The following is a 27,972-nucleotide window of genomic DNA, read 5'->3' on the forward strand; positions in this document are numbered from 1 at the left end:
GAGTGAATGGGCGACTCGCGATGATCATCGACCTGTGGTTGGATAAATATATGGTGGCTCCATATTTCAACCCTGTTCATTATAAGCGCTCCAACGGTGTTATTTTTCGTGGGCGGCAGAAACGACGTCCGCCAGAAATGCATTTTCGTACATGTAGACAAATGGAGGCCACATTTATTTTAAGAGGCCACGCTTCTGCTCGGCTGTAAGTAGCTATAAATTGGACAGTCCCTGGTGGCTAGAAATGGCCTTCCATCTCCCACACCTCAATCATGCCGGATACGCAAAACCCAAACCCAGGACGTGTCACCAAGCCATGGACTGAGCATAAGAGCCTTATACAAAAGCAATACCGGCGGAAGGAGACAATAATCGCCGGATTAAAAGATTATCACCACGACTATCAAGCAGATATTTATTTAGTAATTAACGATTTGGATGGCAAGACTTATGTCGTGCAGTTTACACACGGAGATATTATTAAGAGCCTGCCCTCCGAGGATGAAATAGTGAGTTTAGAAGAAAGATTTATCAATATGCCTCGCTAACAGATAGTAGAAGAAATTCTATCCACCTCCTATACGGATAACGTCCGGAAACTATAAACCACGACGGAGAAGGCCTAAACAGAGGAAGCAGTCGGGAAACGAGGAAACAAAGGAAACAAAGGAAACAAAGAAATTATTATGTAGATAGAAAATCACATACATAAATATTATGGAGGTTTCATGGATATAAGCGTCTAGACAGACATAGGGCTTCGAAGCCACAGGGTTAAGTGACCAGGTGGCTCTGGAGGCCACCGGGATAAACGACTACAGGGTCACATGAACAGATGGCTCTGGAGGCCATCAGGCAAAGCGGCCATGGGTGTCGCCGAACATGGGGCTCCGGAGACCACCAGGTAAAGTGACCACAGGGTCGAATGAACACATGGCTCTGGAGGCCACCGGGAAAAACGACCACAGGGTCAGATGGCTCTAGCAGAAGGTATGCACAGAATGTGCTGAGATTGATAACATCAGACTGGTATAATGTCAGAATGTGGCTTTAGAATAATGGAGCGGTTGAAAATAGACGCATGAGCGCTTAATACTTTAAAAAAGCTAGAAAGCCAGGAAGCCAAGGGTCGAATGATGGCTCTGCAGGCCATCGGGCATAGCGGCCACGGGGCTTGGCAAGGATCGGAGAGCCTATGGCGGGATATACTGATAGTTTTCTTTCAACTCAAGACCAAAGTCCTCGAAGGACCGTACCTGAAGGGGTGGATCTGAGGGGGTGGGCAACACTCCCATAATATATGCAAGCGGTCACGTGTTATCGTGGGTCTCCTTGGAAATCTCCACTGGTCCGTATCTTGTAACATCATGGCGAGCGCTGGGCGAAGCTACCAACAGGAAACGGGTGCAGATTGTTGGTGGTAGAAACGTCAGTAGAGCAATGCGCGATCAACAAGAGGTCGCGACTTCTCACACAAAAGGAACCCGGCCCTCTTTGCTATCTTTTTCTCCCTCTCGTCTTCTATTCCACCTAAGGCCGCCGAACGCTTCACGGATTTTCTATTTCTGATAGAGGCGATCAGTCTGGAACTGTGGAAGTCAATTATCAAGGCCCGCCCCAACTCTTCATTCCACAGTATGTTATTAGGCCGTAAGTCTAGATGATCTACCCCCATGGCGCGGATCTGCTTCTTCGACCGCTCAATCTCATTGCGTAACTCTCGGGATTGCTCCATTCTACTGGTGTCCTCTCCACCCCAGCCCATGAGCAGCATGTGCTGGATGGATCCCGCACCATGGAGATGGTATATCATCTTCAGGTCGATGCACCCGAGGAACACAGGAACCGCGGAACCCTGGGCCCCCCGGAGGACGCGATAGACCTCCGCTTCACGTCGCACCTCACCCCAGCGGAAGCGCGTCGTACCCTTCCCGACTACCGTGTAGCCATACTGGCGACAGGTGATTCTGAACGGCGCCCCATACGAGCCACAGGTGCCAAACGGCGTGCAGTCCCGGTCCAGGTCCTCATCCAGCTGTTGCTTGATCAGGCCCACCAGCCGCTCCGCATCGACAGGGTGCTTGTCGCCGCCATCCGTTGATCTATGCTTCTCCACATTTGGGCATCCTCTATCTAGGTTATCTCCCCGCCGAAGGCCGAGTAAGCATTTTTGCGTGCAAAATGCCGTGGTGTGCTTATAGCCTCCCTGGCTCCCTCTACCTTCCCTCTGGCGCCACAGCCGTTGGCCGGGTGGCGACGCTGTTAGCTCGCTCAAGTTTCGCTTCCGCCCGGGAGCCGCCTGCTGGGAGTCGGAGTCAGAGTCCGTGGGCTCTGAACGGTGTACGGTTGTGCTTCGAGGCGCGCAGCCAGCCTGGGATCGAGTGACGGGGCGGTGGTCGTCCGCGGTTGGAGAGCTCAGGGGAGGAGAGGATGGCACATGCTCCGAGCCGGGAGGGGTTTTTTGGAGCTCCTCATCTGGTATGCGCGCCCTCTCATAGTCAAGACTTGTTTCCCATACATGTAGCTGTTGCCTTGCATCGTTTCTCCAGCATTGATCCCGGGGTGGCGAGCAGCAGCTCATTAGGCAGAGACAGAGTACCCGAGTAATAGCGGTCTTTGGTTGCAAGATCCGTGCGTCTCCCGGATCAACGTCCATGTTGGGTTCGCAGAGGTGGTAGTAAAGCGTGCTTGGATCATCGCGCTGCACGCAAAGCAGAACATAGGCCAATCCATTCGTAACGTATGAAAACTCGAGTCCTTCATTGATCATCACATGGTATTCCTGAACCAGAGTAGATGCTGTGATCTGTTCCGCATTATATTTTAACTTTGTATTTTCCTCCGTTGGAATCGTGTCCCGCTGGACCACCTCCTCCCAGAGGTTCATCTCCCGGAGACCGACACGGAGATGCTCTACTGCTAGCTTGTGAGGCGGTTTGTACTCGACGGTGGTGAGTAGTGTATTCATGCCATTGTCTACACGATGGATACAGAACTGATCTGGTATAGAGCGTCGCGTGTTTTGTTGGTTTGACGCGCTTGTATCGTTATCCTCATCGACAGTATTCGCGTGATTTTCGAACGTGACTCCCTCTCCGAGCGCAAAGTCGTTTCGAGCCTCTGGGTTCTTGCACAGCTCTATAATCACATCCTGGACGTGTTGTTCAACCGCGAGCCGCTCATAAAACTCCACATCCTTCTCACTGCCTAATGGCCGACATCTGCGTGCAATGCCCTTGAGTTCGATTAGGGGAGGAAAGAGCTTGTCGGTTGGCTGGAAATAGTCGCAGACACGGCGATAGAATTCATCCTGAATCCCGGAACAGGCTAGCCAGGGGCGGAGGTAGGTCGGGCACAACTTGCCAGTTGGCTTTCCGATTGACCCTCTTGTGGAGAGAGCGCTCTCTTGGACCTTTGTGGGCAGAGAGAGCAGGTTATGGCAGGCTCGGATGAACTCCTCAAACGATGTAGGCTGGTTGCGCTCTTCCGCCCTTGTTGCTCTCTCATCCGCCTGTCGCTGCTGCTCTTCCGCCTGTCGCTGCTGCTCTTCCGCCTGTCGCTGCTGCTCTTCCGCCTGTCGCTGCTGCTCTTCCGCCCGTCGCTGCTGCTCTTCTGCCTGTAGTCGCTGCTCTTTTTCCTGTGTTGCTTGCTCCTCAGCCTGTTGTCGTTGCTCCTCCGCCCGTAGAAAGAGAGCCTTATAATCTAGCGCATTATCGGAAGCCATCGATCTCGCACATCAATGGGCTTTCACACGTTCTCTATGGCGCTGGAGCAATAAAAGTGCCGACTCGACAAGGTGCAAGCACAACAAGGGAGCTGACTCAATAAGGGCGCTAACGCGATCAAGGATAGTGGCGCAATAAAGGTGGAAGGAACAGTTCTATTGATATTCTTGATAGTATCTATGCTACTTTTGAAATCAGTGCAGCGCTCCGTTTCAGAGGTGTAGCTCTTTAAGTTATATATTAGAGGGGGATTCCTTCATCTTGTAATATATAACTTATCATCTGTTATTTTCAATCTACTCCTATGTCTTGCCGCTTTAGTTGGAATTCTTCGTATTGTCATGTTGTGCGCAGTCACGTGTTGCCATGGCCTCCTTGGAAATTTCCAACGAGTGCATATGGTTGGCTGTGAACTAGTTATTGGGTAAAGCCACCAACGATATACAAAAATCGTACGAACCCCATGAGTAAATGCAGGTAAAACGCCAACGGAGTCCCCGATTTCTAGCTGTTCTGATCGCCCGCAGGTGAGCTCCCGCGAGACTCCTTTCCCCCTTTTAAGATAAACCTACATGGTCTCGAGATCCTAGGAACACCCCGCAGGTTCCCGGGAACAGAAGCAGTCCCAGGCACGCGCAGCAAGCTCGCGGGAGCATCTGTCTCATTCCTAGGAACCACCCAAAAGCCCGTGGGAACCAAACCGGTCCTAGAAACCGTTAGAGGAAAAAATGCAGAAAGGCAGGAAAGTTAATAAATATTTAAGCGCTTACTAAATTCTGGCTAGCGCGAATGATGGCTGGTATCGCCAGGTCTTTGGCCCATATACGATATAGGAGTAGGGATTGATGACTCCAACGAACCGCTGCCCGTCATAGATATAAGTCGGCGGTCCTTGGACCTCCTAGGGCATAGAGCCAGAGACCGAAGTCCAGGTCGGTCAATGGCATGGTGGCCGAGGCAGGGTGACTACAGCCCACCCCTGGCCTTGGTCTGTGTTCTAGAGACAGCTGTCAAAAGTCCTCGCTGGCCCATGGACCGCGGCCCTCGGACCCATCAAGCCCAAGGAAGGCAGACTCGTGGCCAATCTACCCCACGGACAATGCTAGCCATCAGTCAGGTTACTAAGGGCCTATGCAGACCGGGGAACAACTACCAAAGACCTGTATAGTATCCCGCCATTTCAGCCACCTCAATGCGTGGTTTCTTGCTTAGTGTGCACTGGCATATACTCGCTCTAGCAGTTAGTTGTTCTAGCATGTAGTTGTTCTAGCAGTTACTCGCTCTAGCATAGACTCGCTATAGAATGCACCATTGTAATTGGGCACGTAGGTACGGTCTTGGTCGATGTCCTCCCTCTTTTCTTTTCACTGGCGGGTTATATTGGGGACCTGACTCATTCGCATCCTAGAAATGATTCTTGGGCGATAACTCACATAGCTTTTAACCATCGAGTTACCCATCTATTCCTCGAGAGATCAGGGCCGGACTGTATGTCCTGGAGAACCTGGCCGACGTTAAATTAGCACCCGGATTATCTGTTGAACGGAGATTCGGTGTAATACTGCCTGATCGTACGAAACACGTTAGTCAACTACGCCGTTTCATTAAATATCAGTGTCAGCTCTCCATCATCGAACAAATGCTACGCCCGGCGTTTTAACGCCTGTTTCAGCTGTAGCTGGCATCTCCGCGATGGCAAGATACATGGCCGTATGAGGAACATAAATAGGAGCTCAATATCGTGTATTTAGATGATCAGTGCTTGATAGATTGAAATCTCATAGATTGCTCCAGACCCACCTGACCAATCAAATCAATCAAATATCTCGTATCTCAGATATCCTCCCTCCGCGGGGGCTCGAAGAACCTAAGGTAGAAGGAAGCCGCTAGCAGGGCCTTGAGCGCTTTTAAGCCCACCACGCCAATCTCCTGCTCATCAGCCAGCTTTATCAGGTCGCTCACGCTCTCAACCGAATCCAAGGGCGGTACCTCCCCAGGTATCAAGGTGTCCAGCCTGAAGCAGTATTCCCGCGTCTCCCTGTCTAGCTGACTCATCAGCGCTAGCCATGCGGCCCCGCCGTCCATAGAGGACATGAGACGGCGAAACAGACGGAAGGGAAACTTATCCTTCGCCCGTCTCGCAGGTGATCCCTCGCTGGTGTCCTCTGCACCTTGGCCATCTTGCGACGACGGAGCGGCGCCGTCAGCCGAGGCGGACACGCCAACCCCTGTCCCAAGCGACAAGAGGACCCCGAGCTCCGGCTCCCAAGGCCACATTCGCGGCGTCTCACTCCGGCAGAGGGCTGCTGGGTTGGGACATTTGAGCGCCCCGTCCTGGCAGTCGCCGACCCCTTGGAGATTGATGGGCGGGAAGAACCTGCGATATCAGTTTGTTAGCTGCTCACCCCGAGAGAGGGAGGACACGTAGTTACCCCGGTGCCGCGCTAGTCGCACGTGCGCTAGTGTGGAAATCGTAGTTAGTTTATTAACGAGCTGGGAGAAATAATTTCCGCTCAAGCACAACTTACCACTGCCACAGTAACGGCGAAGGCCTCGAGGGATCGAGATGCAGGTACCCTGTACAGAATTCACGTAAGCCACTGCATGGCCAAACGCCTGCCATCCTCCTTGCGCTTACCGTTGTCAGCCTGCCCGTGCTCTCCCGCCTTACGGTTAGAGAGTACCACCAGCAAGTCCGATGTGGTCAGGGTCGTCACCAGCAGCCTTATGCTGGAAAACGCCGTTCTGCCGAAGATAGACCTCTCCCCGTAATGGCGTTGGAGGACACTATCCAGGACCACGGGCCCGTAGACCCCGTCCTTGACCCAGCATCCCACCAGGCGCGAAGGAGAGAAGAACCACCACTTGGACTTGGGCGACTTCTCGAACACCTCTTTGAGGAGGCCGGCCGAATTTTTCATGCACTCCTCGGCGGGGAGCCCCAGGACGATGAGGTTGATGCCGTTGATGCCGCCTGCTGGCAACCGTGAGAAGGCTGCAGTTTTCACAGGTATGGGGAGAGCTTACCCGCCCTGAAAGCAGGGTAGAAAGGAAGAGGAACTTGTTTACCTATGCTGCTGCCGGAAACCACATCAAAGAGCCACTGGATCGGTAATTTACCCCCCAGGGCATCCTCGAGCAGCATCAACTTCTTGAGCTGGAGAACACCTCGCACGCCCCCTCCGTCCAGGGCGAGGCCTCTGATCGTGGCCGTCCTGGGAACAAGGTCGACCCGAAGCTTTTCCGGCGCCTTACATACGAGACAGGAACCGAGCTCGTACTGCAGCTCCTTACGCTTGACCGGCTCGCCGAATGCCTCCACGCACAGATCACAGACCGAGTGGCAGGACGTGGAGTGGTGCGGGAACCGAGACAGACAGCAGAGGCAAACCCCCTCGGTTCGTATATCCGACAGCCATCGGCGATGACGAGCCAGGTTCCGGAGATGGATCTTTCGGGTGGGGCCGTCTCCGGCTACTAGCTGCCCGAAGAAACCTACGAAACGAGTTTCGATTTGGCGGCAAAGGTCGTCAGCCCCGGGGCCGTGGACTTCCCGCAGCGCCTCGATGCACGGTCCTCGATACAGCGTCCGGAAGGCCGCCCGCGGCTCAAACCCTAGTGCAGCTGTTAGCAGGCCTATGTCTGGGGAGATCAGTCGGATTGGATGTCTGCGAGGGCATGAGTAGGCGGAATGGGGGGAGGGGGGTGGTGGGGGGTTAGAGATCACGGCTGGGCGTACAGTGCGCCTTGGGTGGATACGCATCCATCAGCATACTGGAGGCGATCAGACTGCCCTGCATGGCAAGATCGCCCTTGGCTCCAAGCGAAAGGAATGTCGCCAGGTGCCTGGGGTAGCGGCCGTCCGTCTCCCTCCCCCTCCGGGAGGCACCGATGAAGTCAAACTCAAGGTGGCGACTACGGCACCTTCGGTCCATCGCCTCCTCGAAGAGCGCGCTGAAGTGGACGGCAGAGAAGAGGCACCGGTGCTCGCGGCGATGGCGGCGGACAATGTCCAGGCGCTTAAGCATCTCGTCCCTCAGGGGTTGATAAGGTGCGCCGGCCAGAACCCCGCGAGGTGGAAGATAGACCATGTTGATGGACATGAAGGTGTCCGCGACTCCGGCGTGTTGCATCAGGTCGGCAAGGAACTCACCTTCCTCCAGTATGTCCTGTGTGACGCTTGCCCCGTCAGAAACGGCAACCACGATGACTGCCGGCCTAGGGGCCAGACTGGACGCCGATCCGAAAGTGGCCCACGCCGTCAGCAGCGTCTTGACCCCGTCCATGCCGCCGAGATCTTCCGCGAAAAGGCATACCACATCTGTGAAAAGGAAGACCAGGCGGGTGAGAAAAATGTCCTGGACGTCCCGGTCCCTGGCTGTCGCCCATGGTATCGAACGGAGTGACGGGCATAGGTCAACCGTGTCCAGGTGGCAGGCGTGAGGATCGCAGTCGGCAAACAGCACAGGGTGGCCGGAGGACTGTGTCCTGCTGTCAACCCGAAGGTTGACGTGTGGTCCTACAGTAGCTTGCAATATCGGATTCACCCCTAAGTTGTCGCTTGAGAATTGTTTATTCCGTCATATGCATGATAAGGTTTGGACTTATCTAGAAAAGCTAAAGTAGTCTTGGCGCAGTACCTGATGATAGACTGTAAGCTAAATGTTCAATACCGTAATATCCTAGTTTTTACTGCGCCATGACCGGGCGCTGTAAATGATTTAGTCAACTAATGACTGATGGCTTCGGAAAAAGTGTGGACCGATCCACATCGCTAGTTCCCCCGCTCGGTATCAACCCAATTTCAGCCTTTTCTCATTCAGCCTTTTCTCATTCAGCCTTTTCTCATTCAGCCTTTTCTCATTCAGCCTTTTCTCATTCAGCCTTTTCTCATTCAGCCTTTTCTCATTCAGCCTTTTCTCATTCAGCCTTTTCTCGTTCAGCCTTTTCTATCTTTCAACCTGCTGAACTTCTCGTCAATCCCATCTCTTCTCCAGTCTCGCAGATCAACTGCACGTATAATCTCCGTGATCCAATAAACCTTGACTTAGAACCAACCTCGTAAGGAAGCCTTGGGGACTTATACAAATACTTTCACTAACCGTACCATTGAGCCTCTACGCCAAACATGTCGGGTGCCGAAGCAAGTCTAGCCCTCGGCCTAATATCGTCCGTCATTGCAATCATTCAAGCTACTCAGCAAGTCTATGAGGCTATCGACGATGCAACGGGCCTCCCCGCAAATTTTAAGAAGTCAGCGTTAAAGCTGCCTCTCATCTCGAAGCTCCTCGAAGACGCCGAACAGTATGTCAACGCCGTGGTAGATGAGGCTAGCCAGGCTGCTTTCAAGCCTATCCTTAGAAACTGTGAACTTCAGGCAACACACCTACAGGAGTTATTTACAAAAGTTATGCCGGAGGAAGATGACTCGAGGTGGGATCGATATGTGAAAGCTGCGCGGACAATCGGAAAGGGCGGTCGGGTAGAGGACTTAGTAAGGGGAATTCTAGATGGCTTGCAACTTATGACAATGACGTTTCCCGAAGTGACGACACCGAGATACAAAGAGCAACTAGCAAAGGCTGTCGAGGAAGTGTCTAAGATGGATTCTTCATTGCCTGACGGCTTTGAACAAATGCCTGCCTACGCACACTATGGCAGTGGCGCCCAAAACAACAACACCGGCAGTGGTACCCTAAACACTAACTCTGGTACGGGCAACCAGAATACTGGCTCAGGCCACCAATACATTGGTACAAATCATATCGGTACGCCTTCCAAAACGCAGGAATCATCTTAAGGATCTTGTGTATGGGAAAAAGTTGAATGTCAAGAGTCCAAGTTTTCTACTACACTGCTAGTCATGAACAATTTATTCTTGTTATGGCTTTTAAAAACAATCTAAAATCCACAACTAATGATATTGAAGTATACAGCAACATAAGCCAATTACAAGAATCCACCAGCAAAAGTCATTGGTGCGTACCACGGCCTGTTAATACGCTTTTCACAGGCCGTGGTGATGTCATAAATCAGATCAAAACGGCCATAGCTTTTAAGAAAGGCAGTCAACTTCAAAGGCGGTTCGTTATCACCGGAATGGGCGGCATAGGGAAAAGTGAAATCTGCCTAAAAGTTGCGGACGAGATGCGAGATGCGTAAGTTTATCATATTTGTGCACCAATATACTGCTAACAGCCTATAGCTTTTGGGGTATCTTTTGGGTCGACGTGAGCAGCGAATCTACAGCAAATGATGGTTTTATAAAGATTGCAAACGAGCTTAAGTCAGCTGCGGAAACTATCGATGACGTACGACGACTACTTTCCAACGAGGAACGTGACTGGCTTCTTATACTGGATAATGCCGACGACCCTCACATTGACTATAGCGATTACTTTCCATCCGGAGCCCGAGGCGCCATCCTCCTGACATCACGGAACGACGAATGTGATCAGCTAAACACCGTTGGAGCTAAATCACTTGGAAACTTAGGGCCTGCTGATTGCCTGAGTCTATTTCGCCAGGCAGCGAAAGTCAAACTGGCAGTCGAATATGAACAGGATATACAGCGTATTATCACCATACTTGACTCTCACACGCTTGCGCTGGTACAAGCCGGGGCGTATATTGCTCAGGGATTCTGCTCTGTCAAGGCGTATCCTGCAGAGTATGAACGGCAATCAAAACGCCTATTGTCTTTTGGCTCAAGGCAATTACGGCCGAGGTACCGCCATGTCTACGCAACTTTTGAAGTATCAGCACAGTTTCTAGAGTCATCGAACAAAGAAGATAGCGAGGACGCACTGAGTTTGCTTCAGCTTCTAGCTATACTACATTACCATAACGTTCCGTTAAAGTTATTTGAGGACGCATGGAGTGGTGCGCAAGCCGCTAGAAAAACATCAGATAAGGGTATTGACAGCCTCTCCGAGTGGCATGTCTCCCAGCTGCCTCAGTTTATCCAATGGCGTGAAAGCCCATGGGACTCATTTCGACTACATAGTGCTAAAAACGTACTCCAATCACTTGCATTAATTCAGGATGGAGAGAAGCAAGGTATGCGAACAATCTCATTGCACCCGCTTGTGCATACGTGGGCCTATATACGGCAGACGGAAGACCAATGCCGCAAGTCATGGAAATCTACTGGGTGTATGCTCGCACTATCTTACTATAAGAATAGCGAATGGCAACCATATAGGCTATCTTTACAGCTGCACTTACAGTCGTTCCTGCAAAAGGAGAAGAAAACATATCTACCTTCTCTGACAACCGGGGATTCTCAAATGTTCTTCCAATGCTGTGAACTGATGCATGATTTGCGGATGGACCGTTTAGCTGAGGGAACACTAAACGAACTGTTTCGAAAACTGAACCTTGACCGTAATGAACCACAGGAAGAATTTCTATCACTCTACAAGTTAGCGGGGAATATTCTATACTACGTGGGCAAAATCAAAGAAGCCGTGCGACTCCTCGAGCACGTTGTCAAAGTGCGGGAGACAACGCTGGCTGAAGATCATCCACATCGACTGACATCACAGCACGAACTTGCTAGTGTCTACCAGGCAGATGGACAGATCAAAGAAGCCGTGCGACTCCTCGAGCACGTTGTCAAAGTGCGGGAGACAACGCTGGCTGAAGATCATCCAGATCGACTGGCATCACAGCACGCGCTTGCTATAGCCTACCAGGCAGATGGACAGATCAAAGAAGCCGTGCAACTCCTCAAGCACGTTGTCAAAGTGCGAGAGACAACGCTGGCTGAAGATCATCCACATCGACTGACATCACAGCACGAACTTGCTAGTGTCTACCAGGCAGATGGACAGATCAAAGAAGCCGTGCGACTCCTCGAGCACGTTGTCAAAGTGCAGGAGACAACGCTGGTCGAAGATCATCCCAGTCGACTGGCATCACAGCACGTACTTGCTACGGCCTACCAGGCAGATGGACAGATCAAAGAAGCCGTGCGACTCCTCGAGCACGTTGTCAAAGTGGAGGAGACAACGCTAGCTGAAGATCATCCAGATCGACTGGCATCACAGCACGCGCTTGCTATAGCCTACCAGGCAGATGGACAGATCAAAGAAGCCGTGCAACTTCTCGAGCATGTCGTCAAAGTAGAGACAACGCTAGCCGAAGACCATCCAGATCGGCTAGCATCTCGAGATAATCTTGCTCATATTTATCAAACCCACAAACAGCTAAGTAAGGATCTAATGCTTAATACCATCGAGACTTGCATACGCTAACACTATATATAGATATACCTTCAATTCCGTCGACTATACCGCCCGCTGGACCATCGGATCAAAGTTTTTACAAACGTATATTTAAGAAATTTTCAAAGCTAAAAGCGTGATGGAGATAGCACATATGTGGCGGCGCTAACAGGAGCTGGATATCTCTTGGGATTAGCCTCGTAGGCAGAACATGCCTATCTTCTAGATCGAAGCGAAAGCAGTTAGGACTCGTAGTGGACATACCTACTATTTTTACATGTAGTTCGTCTTCTCTTGTCTTCTCCTTTTCCTCGGTGTTGTATCGTCGTTTGTGCTGCTCGTCTCGTATCCAAGCCTTTTAACCGTTGGGCAGCATAGAGACCATCAACATTAACAGAGTTCAGTGTGTCACATGATGCTTTACGACAAGAGTTGTAGAACACGAGGCTGGAGGCCTAGACGCCTATTAGGGTAATGTCAAGCTTTCATTTGTCCCCTTCATAACATGGGTGATTAGTGTCTGGCCAAAGTTCATATAATACAGTATTTCTTGTGATCACTTATCGACATCGGTTGTTTGCTCTTTACATATATCGAGTACTTACATCTGCTATGCTTCGAGCCATATATACGATCATTCTCCCTTCTCTCCTCAACTATTATCGAGCACGCCAATCATATCTATGGTATAAAGCATTTTGTTATACCACGCAGAGACTAGTATCCTGCGCCATTAAGCTATCGGCCAATTCTCAACAACTGCTACATCGAGCCCGTTGTATTATCTCTATCTGGGCTCGGGTATTTTATATTGCGGAACAAATGGTTCGTTATGGGTTTGTGGTAAATCTCCTTATTCTATAAACACCTGCAGTTTATAGCTAACTCTTAGTAGACTAGTGTAATGATTGCTGCAACACTCATAATTCTTTTTCCATGGATATATTCCCGATGGAATTATTTCCTAGCCCACTCTATCCTCTCCCGGGTTTGCCAGCTAATGGATCTAATCTCGGATTTTTCTGCCTAGTTATTAAGGAGTACACCTTTTAGTTCCGCGTTCTTGGCCCTTTCTACCTCTAGTATTTGTAATAATTCATTGAATGATTTCTCGCGAGTTCCATATATGAATACCTAGGTGTTACACAGAGCTATGGAATAAGGATGGATTAAATATAGCTGAAATATTATAGCACGTTTCGTTAAACACTAAAAGTATCTAGGGGTTGATATATTCTCAGTCTCTTAGTCTTTCCTTGCTTGGTTTTACAGAAATGCATTTTATATTACCGTCAGAGTATCACGGCTCAGGCGTTACGCAGGTTGAATCAGAACGACGTCATCGGTAAACGGCCAGTGATACACTCGGCCCCGGACATAGCAATATCGGGACCTCGCGATATTCGCCACCGGCAGGTCTCAGCAAGCAAACAAGAGTAAAGCGTCAAGAGGCAAACCGTTTATTATTCAAACATTCTCTGGAGACTCCCAAAAATCTAAGAAGCCAGAAAGCCAGGAAGCGAGGAATTCGCCTCAGTGAAATACATATTTAGTATGTATAACGCTGGTTGTATGGGTGAATGGGCGATTCGCTAGGGCAGTGTAGAAAAATGAATGGTGGCGCCATACTTTACCCCTGTTCATCCGTAAGCGCTCCGGTGTCAGAGCCTATCTCAATCTTCCCCGTCCGCACTTTTGCTCGGCCCATCAGCATTGAGTCCAAATCCACTATAGTGCCCTTTAAGGGGAGCTTTCGCGACGAGTGGATAACGTACACATTTTCGCCGCAAGAAAGCTCCTTTGCCGTTAAAAAGCCCTGGATCGTTTTGTACATACCCCAACTCACTGAAAAACAAATATGTATATCCGATACCTATCGGAGCGCGCTAATGATCGGTACGATTGTGGCGTCTCTACGGGACACAACGGAACGGCAAATCAATGCCTATAAGCCCAAGATACAGCAAAGAGCGAAAATAGGCCTAATATCGATGAATGATGATGATAACTAGGGAAACAGGCCATATCTGGCCTCTATATATATGGGGGAAGGCGTAGCGTACGTACGAGCCGTAATCAAACAGATCTGCAGGGGGGGGCGTGGCGTTGGCCTGATACTGCCAAGACGCCGTACACACGAAGATTCTGACACATTGCCACCTAGGCTATGGCCAATGAAAATAGTCGGACGGTTGATTCCGTTGCGAAAGTCGTGTACGCTGTGTGCGAATTCGTTGCCACAAACCTGCAGGCGAGTTTTCGAGGCGTCCATGTGCCATTTAGAGTCGTAGTTATACACCATAATCCTCGACCTTGGCACAACCTCGGGGAGCATGTCTGAGTCCTTTAGCCAGTTGACATATCGGGCTTTGTCCTTATAGGTCCAGGACCAGTCCACGTTGGAGCCGAGACCGTGCACAGCAATGATGCTGCAGTTTTGATTAGATACATTTTGCTTCTCAGAGCGTGGAAGACTTACTCTATTTCGACATCCCTATCTTCACCGTTTGGGTCAGGGTACAGAACCTCAAGCGGTTGTCGATTAGGAGACACCTATGGCTACGTCAACACGGCACATGCCTAATCGTCAAATTTGTCACGGACTCGATTTTTAAGTGGCGACTCTCGTGCCGGCGAGTGGGCGAGTTTGTATTGAAGCAATAGATAGGCTAGAATGGCAACTCCACCCAGGACGATAAGCTGGCCGGTGTCAACTCGATCCATTGCCGCAGCCTCTCAAGGGCATGCCAAAGCCAAAGAGCGAAGGTATACGGTCCGCTCAAGGCTAACGCGGTCGATGCTTATTAGCACTAAGGAAGAGTTCCTCGGTCAAACAAAAGGTTTGATATTATATTCCTTTCCTGACGGTTGCAAACTGACGAAGCTGTGTCGGCTCAACCTCATGCTAACTAAGCATTGATAGCCAATCGTTACCACCTCTGGTATCAAGGCTTCCACACAGACGTCCTCGTGACTGGCACTGGCTGGAGCCGTCTTGAAGACATAATGTTTAAGTAGGCTCTATCTATGAGTACTTATAACCTTACAACGCTAGCTGGTCAAATCGTGTCCAGTCCGGTGGTACGAAGGATTCACCGTTATCCCGTATAATTGCGTTGTCGAAGCCTAAGAAATATGGAACACCGATACAACGGAGTAACTAACTATTCATGACCTATTTATTACGCCTGGCATGCTAAGCTAACTTCTGTACGCAGCCGCCCTTCTCAATTCAGCTTCTGAGGGGCAACGGTGACAACCTGTCTCAACCCAGCAAGGGCCAACTCCTATCAACTTTTCCTGCGTCGTACCGCACAAGCATCGATGACCTGGCCGCCCCGAGTTGCTATGATATGGCATGCGTTGAAAATGAGCTTGACCTACGGAGACTGAACAAGGTTTTTGACTGGCTATGGATCGTGGGTCGGCCCATGCCTCCCCGCCCGCTCCATCACCAGCTGCTGCTTAGCCGAGAGGTCTTCATCACAGAACAGATGGACATGCATCTTGTCTGGACAGAGGGCCGGGTCTTCCTCAAACCCATACCGCGCTTCCTGCTGGAGCCACATTTCTGGACTGAATATCTTTCCTGCAGAGAGTATTGCGAATGTTCTTCTAAGGATGAAGCCAGCTCGCTGGGAAGTGCGCAGGAGTGCACACGTCGAAAGCTGTGGAAGTCTGCGCTCGGCTTCCTGTTCTCGTACGCCGCGCTGGTCACCCACGAAAGCGATTTCCATATTGCAAAAGACAAGCACCTGCTGCCGGCAGAGGGGACAATAACATGGCAGGGGTGGAGGACGTTCGTCGAACAACTTGACACGGAGAACATCTACCGGGAGATTAACCCGCGATTTATCTACGGAGAGCTTCGGCTAAGCCGTCTGAATAAGATATATAGGCTATCCCAGCGCCCGTTTCTGCGTGGCTACATGTCACACTGGCACCAGTATAGAACCTTCTTTCAGGACAACTTCACATGGCTGGCGTCTGCGATGGTTTACATTGCTATTGTCCTCACTGCCATGCAGGTTGGGCTGGCGACAAAGTCTCTTACCGAGAACAATGCGTTCCAATTGGCCTCATACGGGTTCACCATCTTTTCAATTTTGGGTCCTCTAGTTACCGCGGGCTTCATCCTCCTTGCTTTTTGCTATAATTTCATGGATAATTTGGTGGTGGCGGTAGCTTACAGGAAGAAACGGGTTGGCTATGTCCAGGCTAGGTCGGCAGAATCGTTAAATGCTTAATAAATCATGGTATAGCCCATATAGCAAGCACCCCGTCCAACCCTGCCTATATGTTTTCCGAATTACACATGCCAGTGGAGAACAGCGGCAGTTCAAACGAGGTCCCAGATCTTTTTTGATAATTCTCCAGTGCATCGTTCAATAGCCGATGTCGTAGTCGCCTTCGCTCCAAATGAGTCTACAGTTTATTTGGATGCGTTAGCCCTGAGTAGAAGTCATGGTTTAACAAAACGGTTTGCTTCCGTGCCTAATGCAAGATCCAAGGCTTTGGTATTTCGAATAGGAAGCTTATATTATGAAGACCATACAAATTATAAGTGAAGCTGAGCTGCGAGGCTGGAAGTGCGTTGGGATCGATATCTAATTAATGGAGGATAGGACTAAAATTGAGTTTATATCGAGCGAAGAGACACTATGGATCGGCCCACACTTTTTCCAAAGCTATAAGTTATCCATATATGGTGCGAGATTACAGCGCCTGGTCATCGCTCAGTATAAACTAGGATGATACGATATAGTACATTTAGTTTACAGGCCATGTTCAGGTACCGCGCCAAGATTGCTTTAACCCTCCTAGGTAAAGCTAAACTTTAGCATGCATATGACGGAATAAACAATTCAAGAGCAACAGCTTAGGGGTGAATCCGGTATTGCAAGCTACTGTAATATCGAGATGTCCTGCTGGAAGATCTGTCTCATCGCCCTATCTTTGGCCCCTCGGCCCATGAACATCGTCAGGCTCGGGAATTTGGTGTGGGGGCTGCCCAGACCTTCGCAGATCCGGCAGAGACGTCCATCGTACCGGAGACGTGGATGGTTGCCAGTCCGTACCAGTTTGAACCATGCGCAGTCCTCCGTGGAACGCATCGTTGCGGAGAGTCTAAAATTTAAAGTATAACATATGAATTTTGAGGATTGCAAGCGGCTGGCAAAGCGATATATACGCTGGTACTAATCCCCAATCCGACGTTTTCGTTAAGAAAGGAGCCCGGGTAACCGTGGCCGTCGGACGCACATGCTGTGGCTCTGATATTCTCTCTAGCCCATCCCCCGAGCTCCGGAGTAGGCATATGCCTTCGAAGTACAAAGAAACAGGTACATATGAAGAACAGTCAGCGAGGCCTGCTAGTGTATATACCTGATATTAGAATTGCTTGCTACCCAGCTCTGCCTTCTACTACGTTATCGCTCGACTGCATTTGTTGGCATTTCGGGCTGTGGGAAGTGACTACCATTGATTGCTATGTATTGCGAGCTACGGGCCTTGGATAGGCAGGAGTTCTTATCAGAGTATTTCCCGGGTCTCTTCCTTCCGCTCTATCTATGACTCAACTGTGAATCGCGTTACTGTACTGGTTAGTAGTAGTCGTCGTCATCCTCCGCACCATCTCCCATGCTCCCCTCTGACTGCATATCCTGCTCGCTGTTGCTGCCCCAGTGCTGGCTGCCTTCAATGAGGCCGACCCTCCTCTCCAGGATATCGTTCCGCTCTTTTGCCTCCACCATCTTCTGCTGTAGTATCTGGCACTGGTCGCGTAGCTCGCTCATCTGAGACCGAAGCTTCACCAGCTCCTCTTCACAGACTGCTCCTTTGACTGCGCTACTGATCATTTCTACGCTGCTGGTCGCCTCGAGAAGGCGTCGGGTTTCTTTCCTCCAGGGACACTCCACCTCACAGGCGGAGCAGTTCTGGATAATGTTAGCGTGATACCGCCAAGGCGTCAGATGCATCGTGTTCATAGAGTACCTTTGGCAACTCGGACGACATTGATATGAGAAATAAGATGGAAAGATGGGCTCTTGCAAGTCGGAAGCCAATGTTCATAGAAAGCCGATGGCGACAACAAATAATAACTATTGCACTGGATGGGCAAGCAGCGGGGGTTGTCGGAAGCTCAATATATTTTCTCTTATGAAATGAGGCGCCAGTCTTGATGGGACCCAAAGCTCTAGATAAGCTGCACCGGAGCCCTGCCCCCTTGGATGGCCGTACCTTTCTTAAGACCGGGCAATCCAGCCAGCCGCCCCAGGCCATGGCTCCCTTGAGGACCGCACCTCGAAGGGGCGCCAGACCCGGCAATCCGGTCAGTCGCCCCAGGCCTTGGTTCCCTTGAGGACCGTACCTCGAAGGGGCGTTAGACCCAGCAACCCGGCCAGTCGCCGCCCTGTCTCACTTGAGGAGGGAATTTCCCGTGTTGGTGCCCAGGCGGAGGCGCGACGCGGTCGCGTTGTACACCTGGGTGCGAAAGTCATCTACTTCGGTAGCCACTGGGTTTATATCAGCTATGTGAGGCCCTTCATTACAATCACCTGGCTAGGCATATAAAGGATTGCTGGGACGGAAGGGCCAGTTGCTATAACGAAGCTGCATTGCTAAGTCTCCGCCCCAACTCCGCCCTGATGCCTGTGCCGAACCGCCCGGGCACGCCGTGTTCGATCGACGACCTCATCGAACAGCAAGGGGGAATATCCTCTGCCATCGGCTTCCGCTCAAGCAGAGTCCAGCAGTCTAAGAAGGACGACTGCCGGGACAGGGAGCTCTACTTTAAGGGCAGGAAGAATTGGAAGAAGGGCAGCTGGACCGAGGAATCCCTACGTGCTGACAATGCGTATTTTCGCGTGCGGCTCCTTTCCGTGGTTCGCGAGTTGACGTACCTGCGGGCTGAGAATGCATACTTACTTGGGCTCCGAAAGGCCTCCATGTCGCTATATTCCAGAAATATAGACTCCGTTATCTCCCAGGATGCATGCCTCGACGCCCTCGGTGACGCACTCCGTTCGATATTCGACACATCCGGCCCCGGGACAAGCGAAAGGGCCCGGCAGGACATAGATCAGATGGCCGACCAGTTTCGCAAAGCTCTGATCGACTGCCGCGCATTCAGCGCCGCAATCAGGGAGTCGTCGGTGGAGTTTGCCAGCCAGACACGGCTGCTTGAAGAGGACTGGGTAAAATGCGTTGAGAATAAAATCTAGAGCCCGCACATGTATGCCCTTGTTGTGCTTCTGATGAGCCTGGGAGCAGATTTGTGAGAGATTTTCATGTGTTAGAGCTTGTACGAGTTCCCAGAGCTGTTCCTCTAGCCGATAAACAGCATCCCACATCCGGCTAGCGCCTCCTGTTGATATCCTCAAAACCCCGTGCTACTCCGTATATTGTTCCCTTTTATGTAAAAAGCCCAGAAATCCAGTAGTTTACATCCATTGCGGGTTATTAAATTATAATACGTCCGATGACACCCCAAGTCTTGCTAGCTACTGTTTTGTAGATTTCTATCTACGATATACATATATTATATCAGGTTGCATTCTTATCCCTGGTATCCAAGTTTCATACTCCACCTCACACACTCACCCAGCTACAAAGTTCCTCTATTTCTTATAGCTTGGGGTGTCGCGTCGGTGGATTCCTCATCAGATCCGTCGACAGTTAGCCACGTTAAAACCTGGATTATCTGTTTTGAGGCCCTGGCATAGGAGCACAAAAACATCCTCATCGGAACCTTCCCAGCCAGTGCAGACAACCGGAGTAGTTTCCAGTTCTGGCATATTGCTTGGGTTGATAGTCGTGGATGGCGGGGCTGTGAGGCTAGTCGAGCTCACGGGTGGTGCGCCACGGTTTATATTGGCCGACACGTCCGAAATAGATGACCTAACAAGAGTGGGCGTTGGGGCTGCGAGGCTGGTTGAATTCGTGGGCGGGGAACCTTTGGACACCTTCGCCAAAGTGACCAGGGAGTCGGTGGCGGTTGGGATACTGGTAATAGATGTTGTGGTAATTCGATCCAGGGAGCCTGTTGAGCTTGAGGAAGAGCTTATCCGGTCTCCCGCATTGGACAGGGATATACATGCGGGGTTGTTGCGGTCTGCTCTGAACGCCCCAGATGGCCTCCAGAGCAGGCCAAAGAAGATCAGTGATACAGTAGGTTGCGATATTGGCTTGCCCTTGCACACTCCCATACTCTTTCTCAGCTATATATGCCAAGACACTCTTATCTGGATACAGTTAGATCTCACTTACTCCTGTTTCGAATACTTTACTCTGTATGGTACTGAACCAGTAAAATGACCAGGGCGTTGTACTGCTCCTATCTGAGTGATACGTACATAGCTAGAAGATTCTATGGGAATAGCCCTACTAAGACGGGTTCCTAGAGATCTGTCAACCTTTCCTCGCACTCAATCGAGAACTGACCTCCAAAGCCTATCTGCCAACGCTGCAGGATATTTGTGCAAACTTATTAAACAGGTAGTTATCGAAATTGATAATCTATAAACTACCACTTTGCATCTCATAGTTGCTACTACTTATATAAAGTCGCTAACGCTATCCGAAGTCAAGCGGGATTGATAGGGTATATACTGATATTTGCCTTGATTAATCTTGGACTGCGCCATGTTACATCGTGAAATACTATGACTAAACTTTGACTGCGAAGCCCGCATACAGTGGCTCACAAGGATGGACCCTTTTCAGATAGAATTTATTGACTGCTATCTCTGAAAAGACTTTAATACCCTTATAGCCTCCAACTTTGCCTCTGACCTTTCCATTAATATAATAAATAGCGAGCGAGCGAGTTGCATGAAAATTCCTAATCGGAATCATTCCCTTTCTCTTTCGGCATAATTGTGTAGTTTCCGCTTATTTGCGCGACTTAGGAGCCCCCGAGAGAGCCAGTCATGGCAGATTGACCGAGATAACCACCTTCTACTATTAGCATACGAAGATATATCAATAGGACGAGGATATGTCCATACCTGTCTCTTCGGTTTTAGGGATGTCAACTATAACAGAACCACTATCCGCAAGCTCTGCCTTGGGCTCGTGGAATGCTTTCCATGCCTGGACCTTGGTGTCCTCGGCTAGTATATTCTGCGTACTAACTTCTGTAAAGAAGTTGCTAGAAGGTTGGGTAGGCATAATGGCGAGTAATCGGTGGCTTGATTACACTAACTATGGCTTAAGCTTGATTCTGTTTAGCTGTTAGCTATTGTAAATCAGCTCAAGCTTGGAATGCCTACTTGAAAAATAGGTAATAGGTGCTGCTTTTCCTTACTCTGGAGCCGATAATTGAGGTCCACCCACAGCCTCTTATTTATATCCAGCTTACGGACCGTCCGCGCGCCGAACCGACTATTTCAGTACTCCTTATCAGAACTATCCTTGGTTGCTGCATTAGACTGTTGCTACATCCGCGTTTCGTTACATTATAATGTTACAGTATCAGATGCTGCGGCATCGAGGAGCTGCTATTTAATTAGGTAAAAGGCCGGGGAGCATTCCTAGGTGCATCTTTAGATGCGGTGAGACCACGCAACTCCTTTCCTTGGCTGTGGTTTCCCCTCATCGGCTATAATACCATGTCTGCTCAGAGAAGTAGCGGCATAGGTGAGAAGATCCTCCGGTCTTCCCTGTTATTTCAGAATCAATTTTTAGAATGACCCGTCCCTTATAACCACACGATATCTTGATTATATCAAGTCGACACCAGCCTTTGAACATCTTCTATATCCAACCCCAAGCCGCGCCAAAATGCCTGATATATTTGCGAACATTGAACACTTGGCTGATCTTCCGCTTTACAAAGTTGAAAAGCCATATGGAGCACTCCTCAGCAACGGCAGCGTCTACTTTTCCCAGGGCCATTGACTTGATAATATTGAGTTCACGGAATACAGGCGTAAAGTCGTCGATGTTGGCAACAACCCCGCCTACACGTTACTAAAGAATGGGTTTCAAATCTTTAAGCAGGAAAGCGATACCATGTGGGACGTGAGTATAATTGATTTGGCACGTCGTCACCGCGAAGAGATCGCCAAGTGGTTAAAAGGGCGGCTTGACGCTGTTTTCATTCATACGTATGATCTGAGAACCAGGTTGAATGACGAAGCGCCGAGGGATCAAGTCGACGTACTGAGTCCCTTGGTTGTGGAGCCAAGGGCCCGAGGTGCCCACAATGGTTTGTTGAAACACTCCCTAGCTATTACAACACGCACTGCTAACTAGCCCACTAGATGTCACATTGAAATCTGGCCCAGATATCTTCTTTAGCCACCTAATTGAAGGCTAAGAGGACTATCTGAAGCCAGGATATTGGGTTCGAATCATAAAGTGAGTCTTTCTTGATCAGGATTGTTATATCCCAGGCGCTAATAAAGACAGCACCTGGCGCCCTCTTTAGCCTGTCTATAAAGATAACCCTCTTGTATTCTGTGACACAAGTACTATTGATCCTAAAGATCTAATTGCTGTGGATCGCGTGTACCTATATTTGGTGGGAGAAATCTACTATCTGGCTTATAATAAGAATTAGCAGTAGTAAATCTCCTCTAAAGCCAATACTCTGTGATATGAACTGATTTTGCTAGGTGCTGGGTTAAGAACTAAATTCTATCAGATGTATGCTATTCTAAGAGCGTTACCTATAGAAGATTCCTATCTCTAGTCTTAGGCATTGCTAATCCTTGTATTCAGGTCCTTGTCATGACTATATATGACACCCATCCAGGAAACAATGCACGATGTAAGGATTCCTGTATATACTCTTATGCCTATTTGTGCTTACGAGGATATAGACTGCCTATATGTCTCATTTGTAAATGAACGTGCGCCAGCAGACTCTCTACCCCAAATGAGTCTGGAAACTAGGTCAATTGTGATTAGCAGGCTAAAGGACTAGGATAATGAATGCGACGTCACAAGGGTACTGGGATCTAACCAGTGGGGAATAGCCTTGTTTGATTTGCTTTATATGTTGAATGTGATATTCACATATGGGTCATACTTTAAATACATAGTCCTTATAACATAACTAGAGACATTTGCTATTTTGAAGCTATATATAATAGGCTGAGGAAGCTCGCGTTAAGGTGGTCGAGAAGTAGTTCCTTTAGTAGACTATCGTTATGCATCTGGAAATGCGCCACATAGGTCATCATCTAATGTTAACTACACGCTCGGAGAGCTTAAGGGTTTCCCCTACTCTGCACCCGCATAAATAGAAATGTCAACCCCATTTCTGTACTTGGGGTATATAGCATCTCTAAAGAACCATATACAGACATCTTATTACAAGGGAGGTGTGTAATTGTTGGAACTAGCTAGATGATGCATGAGGTTACCCATGCTAGTTACCATTTAATTTTTCTGGTTTGGCAAACTTACGCTGCCCTCCATAGATGCTCTAGGGTGAACGCTGTTATTTCTTGCATACTATAGCCATTAGATAGGTGCATATGTGGCCTAATAGGAAATGCGGGCTTGAGACTGCTCTTACTTGTGCCAATATCCGTGTGATAGGGTATTGTGGGTGGCTAGCTTGCAGCCTTGGCTACTCTCTCTCTAGAGGTTAAGGTTAACGCGATATGCTTGCTGGGCACTAGCTGTTCTTGCTCTTCTGGAATCTAAAAGGCTCTCTTCCGGAGGTGCTCTCTTACTTTACTCTGTACCTATAGTATCCTAGTAGTAACCACCTAAACCCGTTACTATTACTTCGTTGCAATAATTAATAGCCTAGCCTTGGACTATTTTAAGACTTCTAATTGTGTCTAACCAAGCTTTATCAGTCTATAATGTGTTAATAGCTGTGAGTAGAGTCATAATACCTACGACTATCCCGCATAGCCTCTACAGTGTCTGGTTTATAGAAAATGATTCCGGAATAGGCTAAGCGGGCCCCAGCCATAGAGCTATAGCAAAATCAAGGTATAATATACGCTGAAAATAACTAGCACGAGACGAATGCGGAGCTAGATCCCATAGGTCAGGATGCCAATGAGCGGAATTATCCCCATGGTATGAAGCTTGCATTCCCTCATATCAAGAGCCAGTGAGTTTTAAATCATCTGGTGACAATTTACATTATTAGCCTTGGGCCTATGGAGCTTACAGGAGCTTTGGATAGTGGTAGGTATACAGTATACAGGAAAGAGTAGGAACAACCTTCTCACATTGAATCTCTTTTCATACCATAACCTAGCAAAATCATATAGATATCGTACTTTAGGTTAGCTCAGAGCTCGACACCTTCTTAATTGATCTCCACTCCATTCCCATCGAGGAAATCAATGCTGCAGCAGCCAGCGCAACTCCACAATAAATCGTCCTTGTCAAGGCAAAATTGTACACCTTTAACACACCACCCAAGGATTCTGGCCCAACAGTCCCCCGGAAACCTGTTGCTCCTTTGTCGAGCACAAGTTTGGGGTCTAAACCCGGTACAGCATTAACAAGGCCTTCAAGTAACTGGCTCGTGAGCACATTCTGTGCCACAGATAGCCACACTGCGCCACCAAGAATTTGCGCAAAGATCATGATAACAGCCCCAATAGGCACGTCTACGGGCGCGAGAACTGTTTGGGCAGCCGTGTGAGTTTGTTGAATACCAAGGCCGGCGCCAGCGCTGAATATGAGCTGGTACCCTATCCATTGCGTAGTGGACGATGAAACTTGCCATGTTGTTATTAGGGAGGCGCCAGTGACTAGTAAGGCAGCACCTAGGATCATAAAAGGGGTATAGTATCCGAATTTTGCAACGCCGATGCCAGCAATGAGAGAGAAGATCACAGTTCCAAGGGTGGTTGGCAGAATGCGGCTTCCCGAGTCAAATGCTGTAACGCCTTGGATAGCTTGAAACCAGATGGGTATCTAGGGAGCCGTTAGTAGGTGATAAGCAGAAGATAATGAAAAGCACGAACGAAGTATTGAGTGACATTGAGCGCGCCCCCTGCATGGAAGACGTAACAGGCACTGCATGCCACGCTGCGCTGCTTGATAATTCGAGGAGGCACAGTAGCGCTCTCTTGCTTCCAGACTTGGACTATAACAAAGGCCAGCCCGGCCGCTCCTGCTGCTGCTAGTAAAGCGATCGGTGGAGCAGTATTCCATTTGTATAGCGAGCCACCCCATTGAAGAGCGAGAAGCAAGCAAACGATTCCTGGGACCAAAATAGCGGTACCAAGGAGGTCCATCTGACCAAGCTTTTGCTGCCAAGTGGTTGATGGCTTCTTTGCACTGGTCGGTGGATGAAAAAATAATGCCATCGCAAGTAAAGCGGCTCCACCGATTGGCAAATTTATATAAAAACACCAACGCCACGTCATTCTTGTAGTGAACGCTCCACCCAATAAAGGTGCTACGACGGAGGCGACGCCATACATGCCACTGTACGAGCTGACAAATATTGGTCTTCTCGCCAGTGGAAGACAGCTTGCCAGGATACTATCTATACATGAGTTCACGTCCGTTGGAATGGAGGGAATCTTGAGGCTTACATGATGAAGCCGGCATTTATGCCAGCGCTGCCTAAACCTGCGAAGGCACGACCTATAATGAAGGCACTGGAGGTTGAAGAAGTAGCACAGATCAGGGAGCCGACTTCGAAGATGGCAACTGAGACAAGGAAGACATATTTAATGGAGTAAAACGAGAATAGTTTGCCGAATATAAGTTGAAAGGCCGCAAAGGTCATGAAGCTATAATCAGTGAACATGTTTCCTCATCTAAGAGAGGTTTAAATAGTATCAACTTACTACGCAGATCCGTACCACCCAATATCATTTATGGAATGGAAATCATCAGTGATTTTGGGGATTGCAGTTGTGATAATAGTCTCGTCCTGAAAGATTATGGGGTATGTTAGCCTGGTTTTCCTCGCAAAACACTACTCCGATGCTGGGTATACTTACCAGGGCCACCAAGAAGATCGAAGCGGCCAGAGAGCCAACAATCACAGCAAGCTTCATACCATGGGGATAATTCCGCTCATTGGCATCCTGACCTATAGGATCTAGCTCCGCATTCGTCTTGTGCTGGTTATTTTCAGCGTGTATTATGCCTTGATTTTGCTGTAGCTCTATGGCTGGGGCCCGCTTAGCCTGTTCTGGAATCATTTTCTATAAACCAGACACTGTAGAGGCTGTGCGGGATAGTCGTAGGTATTATAACTCTGCTTATAGCCGTTAACACATTGTAGACTGATGAAGCTTGGTTAGATATAATTGGAAGTCTTAAAATAGTCCAAGGCTAGGCTGTTGATTATTGTAACGAAGTGATAGTGATGGGTTTAGATGGTTACTATTAGGATACTATAGATGCAGAGTAAAGTAAGAGAGTACCTCCGGAAGAGAGCCTTTTAGGTTCTAGAAGAGTAAGAACGGCTAGTGCCTAGTAAGCATGTCGCGTTGACCTTAACCCCTGGAGAGAGAGTAGCTAAGGCTGTAAGCTAGCTACCCACAACACCCTGTTATATGGATATTGGCATAAGTAAGAGCAGTTTTAAGCCTGCATTTCCCGTTGGGCCACATATGCACCTGTCTGATGGCTGTAGTATGCAAGAAATAACAGCGTTTACCCTAGAGCATCTGTGGAGGGCAGCGTAAGTTTGCCAAGCTGGAAAAATTGAATGGTAACTAGCATGGGTGACCTTATGCATTATCTAGCTAGTTCCAACAATTATATACCTCCCTTGTAATAAGATGTCTGCATATGGTTCTTTGGAGATGCTATATACCCCAAGTACAGAAACGGGGTTGACATTTCTATTTATGCGGGTGTAGAGTGGGGGAAACCCTTAAGCTCTCCGAGCGTGTAGTTAACATTAGGTGATGGCCTATGTGGCGCATTTCCGGATACACAACGACGGTTTACTAAAGGAACTGCTTCTTGACCACCTTAACGCGAGCTTCCTTGGCCTATTATATACGGCTTCAAAATAGTAAATGTCTCTAGTTATGTTATAAGGACTATGTATTTGAAGTATGACTCATGTGTGAATATCACATTCAACATACAAAGCAAATCAAACAAGGCTATTCCCCACTGGTTAGATCCTAGTACCCTTGTGACGTCGCATTCATTATCCTAGTCCTTTAGCCTGCTAATCACAATTGACCTAGTTTCCAGACTCGTTTGGGGTAGAGAGTCTGCTGGCGCATGTTTATTTACAAATGAGACATGTGGGTAGTCTATATCCTCGTAAGCACAGATAGGCATAAGAGTATATGCGGGAATCCTTACATCGTGCATCGTTTCCTGGATAGGTGTTATATATAGTCATAACAAGGACCTGAATGCGAGGATTAGCAATGCCTAGGACTAGGGATAGGAATCTTCTATAGGTAACGCTCTTAGAATAGCATACATCTGATAGGGTTTGGTTCTCAACCCAGCACCTAGCAAAATCAGTTCATATTATAGAGTATTGGCTTTAGAGGAGATTTACTACTGCTGATTCTTATTATAAGCCAGATAGTAGATTTCTCCCACTAAATGTGGGTATACGCGATCCGCAGCAATTAGATCTTTAGGATCAATAGTACTTGCGTTATAGAATGCAAGAGGGTTATCTTTGTAGACAGGCTAAAGAGGGCGCTAGGTGCTGTCTTTATTAGCGCCTGGGATATAACAATCCTGATCAAGGAAGACTCACTTTATGATTCGAACCTAATATCCTGGCTTCAGATAGTCCTCTTGACCTTCAATTAGGTGGCTAAAGAAGATATCTGGGCCAGATTTCAATGTGACATCTAGTGGGCTAGTTAGCAGTGCGTGTTGTAATAGCTAGGGAGTGTTTCAACAAACCATTGTGGGCACCTCGGGCCCTTGGCTCCACAACCAAGGGACTCAGTACGTCGACTTGATCCCTCGGCGCTTCGTCATTCAACCTGGTTCTCAGATCATACGTATGAATGAAAACAGCGTCAAGCCGCCCTTTTAACCACTTGGCGATCTCTTCGCGGTGACGACGTGCCAAATCAATTATACTCACG

The 27,972-nt window shown here is 48.9% G+C and overlaps 6 protein-coding genes across 6 annotated transcripts; 3 read left to right on the plus strand and 3 right to left on the minus strand.

Moving 5' to 3' along the window:
* Positions 1 to 5,177: 5,177 nt before the first annotated feature.
* On the minus strand, positions 5,178 to 8,426 carry GIQ15_01631 (uncharacterized protein; the record flags this gene model as incomplete). Its single annotated transcript, XM_033549048.1, has 8 exons — positions 5,178 to 5,229; positions 5,593 to 6,102; positions 6,158 to 6,184; positions 6,254 to 6,302; positions 6,364 to 6,702; positions 6,753 to 7,340; positions 7,465 to 8,285; positions 8,419 to 8,426. The coding sequence occupies 8 exons, from the start codon at positions 8,424 to 8,426 to the stop codon at positions 5,178 to 5,180; spliced, it is 2,394 nt and encodes a 797-aa protein (XP_033409999.1).
* Positions 8,427 to 8,853: 427 nt separating this feature from the next.
* On the plus strand, positions 8,854 to 11,983 carry GIQ15_01632 (TPR repeat protein; the record flags this gene model as incomplete). Its single annotated transcript, XM_033549049.1, has 3 exons — positions 8,854 to 9,436; positions 9,739 to 9,883; positions 9,931 to 11,983. 3 exons carry the CDS (start codon positions 8,854 to 8,856, stop codon positions 11,981 to 11,983), a joined length of 2,781 nt encoding a protein of 926 aa, XP_033410000.1.
* A 3,105-nt stretch (positions 11,984 to 15,088) lies between these two features.
* GIQ15_01633 (uncharacterized protein) lies at positions 15,089 to 16,200 on the plus strand (the record flags this gene model as incomplete). Its single annotated transcript, XM_033549050.1, has 2 exons — positions 15,089 to 15,109; positions 15,172 to 16,200. 2 exons carry the CDS (start codon positions 15,089 to 15,091, stop codon positions 16,198 to 16,200), a joined length of 1,050 nt encoding a protein of 349 aa, XP_033410001.1.
* Positions 16,201 to 17,556: 1,356 nt separating this feature from the next.
* On the minus strand, positions 17,557 to 17,968 carry GIQ15_01634 (uncharacterized protein; the record flags this gene model as incomplete). Its single annotated transcript, XM_033549051.1, has 2 exons — positions 17,557 to 17,889; positions 17,948 to 17,968. 2 exons carry the CDS (start codon positions 17,966 to 17,968, stop codon positions 17,557 to 17,559), a joined length of 354 nt encoding a protein of 117 aa, XP_033410002.1.
* Positions 17,969 to 18,600: 632 nt separating this feature from the next.
* Positions 18,601 to 19,176, plus strand: GIQ15_01635 (uncharacterized protein; the record flags this gene model as incomplete). The annotated part of the gene is made up of 1 exon (XM_033549052.1): positions 18,601 to 19,176. The coding sequence occupies one exon, from the start codon at positions 18,601 to 18,603 to the stop codon at positions 19,174 to 19,176; it is 576 nt and encodes a 191-aa protein (XP_033410003.1).
* A 5,029-nt stretch (positions 19,177 to 24,205) lies between these two features.
* Positions 24,206 to 26,094, minus strand: GIQ15_01636 (azole resistance protein 1; the record flags this gene model as incomplete). Its single annotated transcript, XM_033549053.1, has 5 exons — positions 24,206 to 24,850; positions 24,901 to 25,216; positions 25,477 to 25,677; positions 25,735 to 25,820; positions 25,891 to 26,094. The coding sequence occupies 5 exons, from the start codon at positions 26,092 to 26,094 to the stop codon at positions 24,206 to 24,208; spliced, it is 1,452 nt and encodes a 483-aa protein (XP_033410004.1).
* Between the last annotated feature and the right edge of the window lie 1,878 nt (positions 26,095 to 27,972).

Source organism: Arthroderma uncinatum (genome assembly GCF_011692745.1).
Source record: "Arthroderma uncinatum strain CBS 119779 chromosome Unknown scaffold1, whole genome shotgun sequence".
NCBI classification, from domain to species: Eukaryota; Fungi; Ascomycota; class Eurotiomycetes; order Onygenales; family Arthrodermataceae; genus Arthroderma; species Arthroderma uncinatum.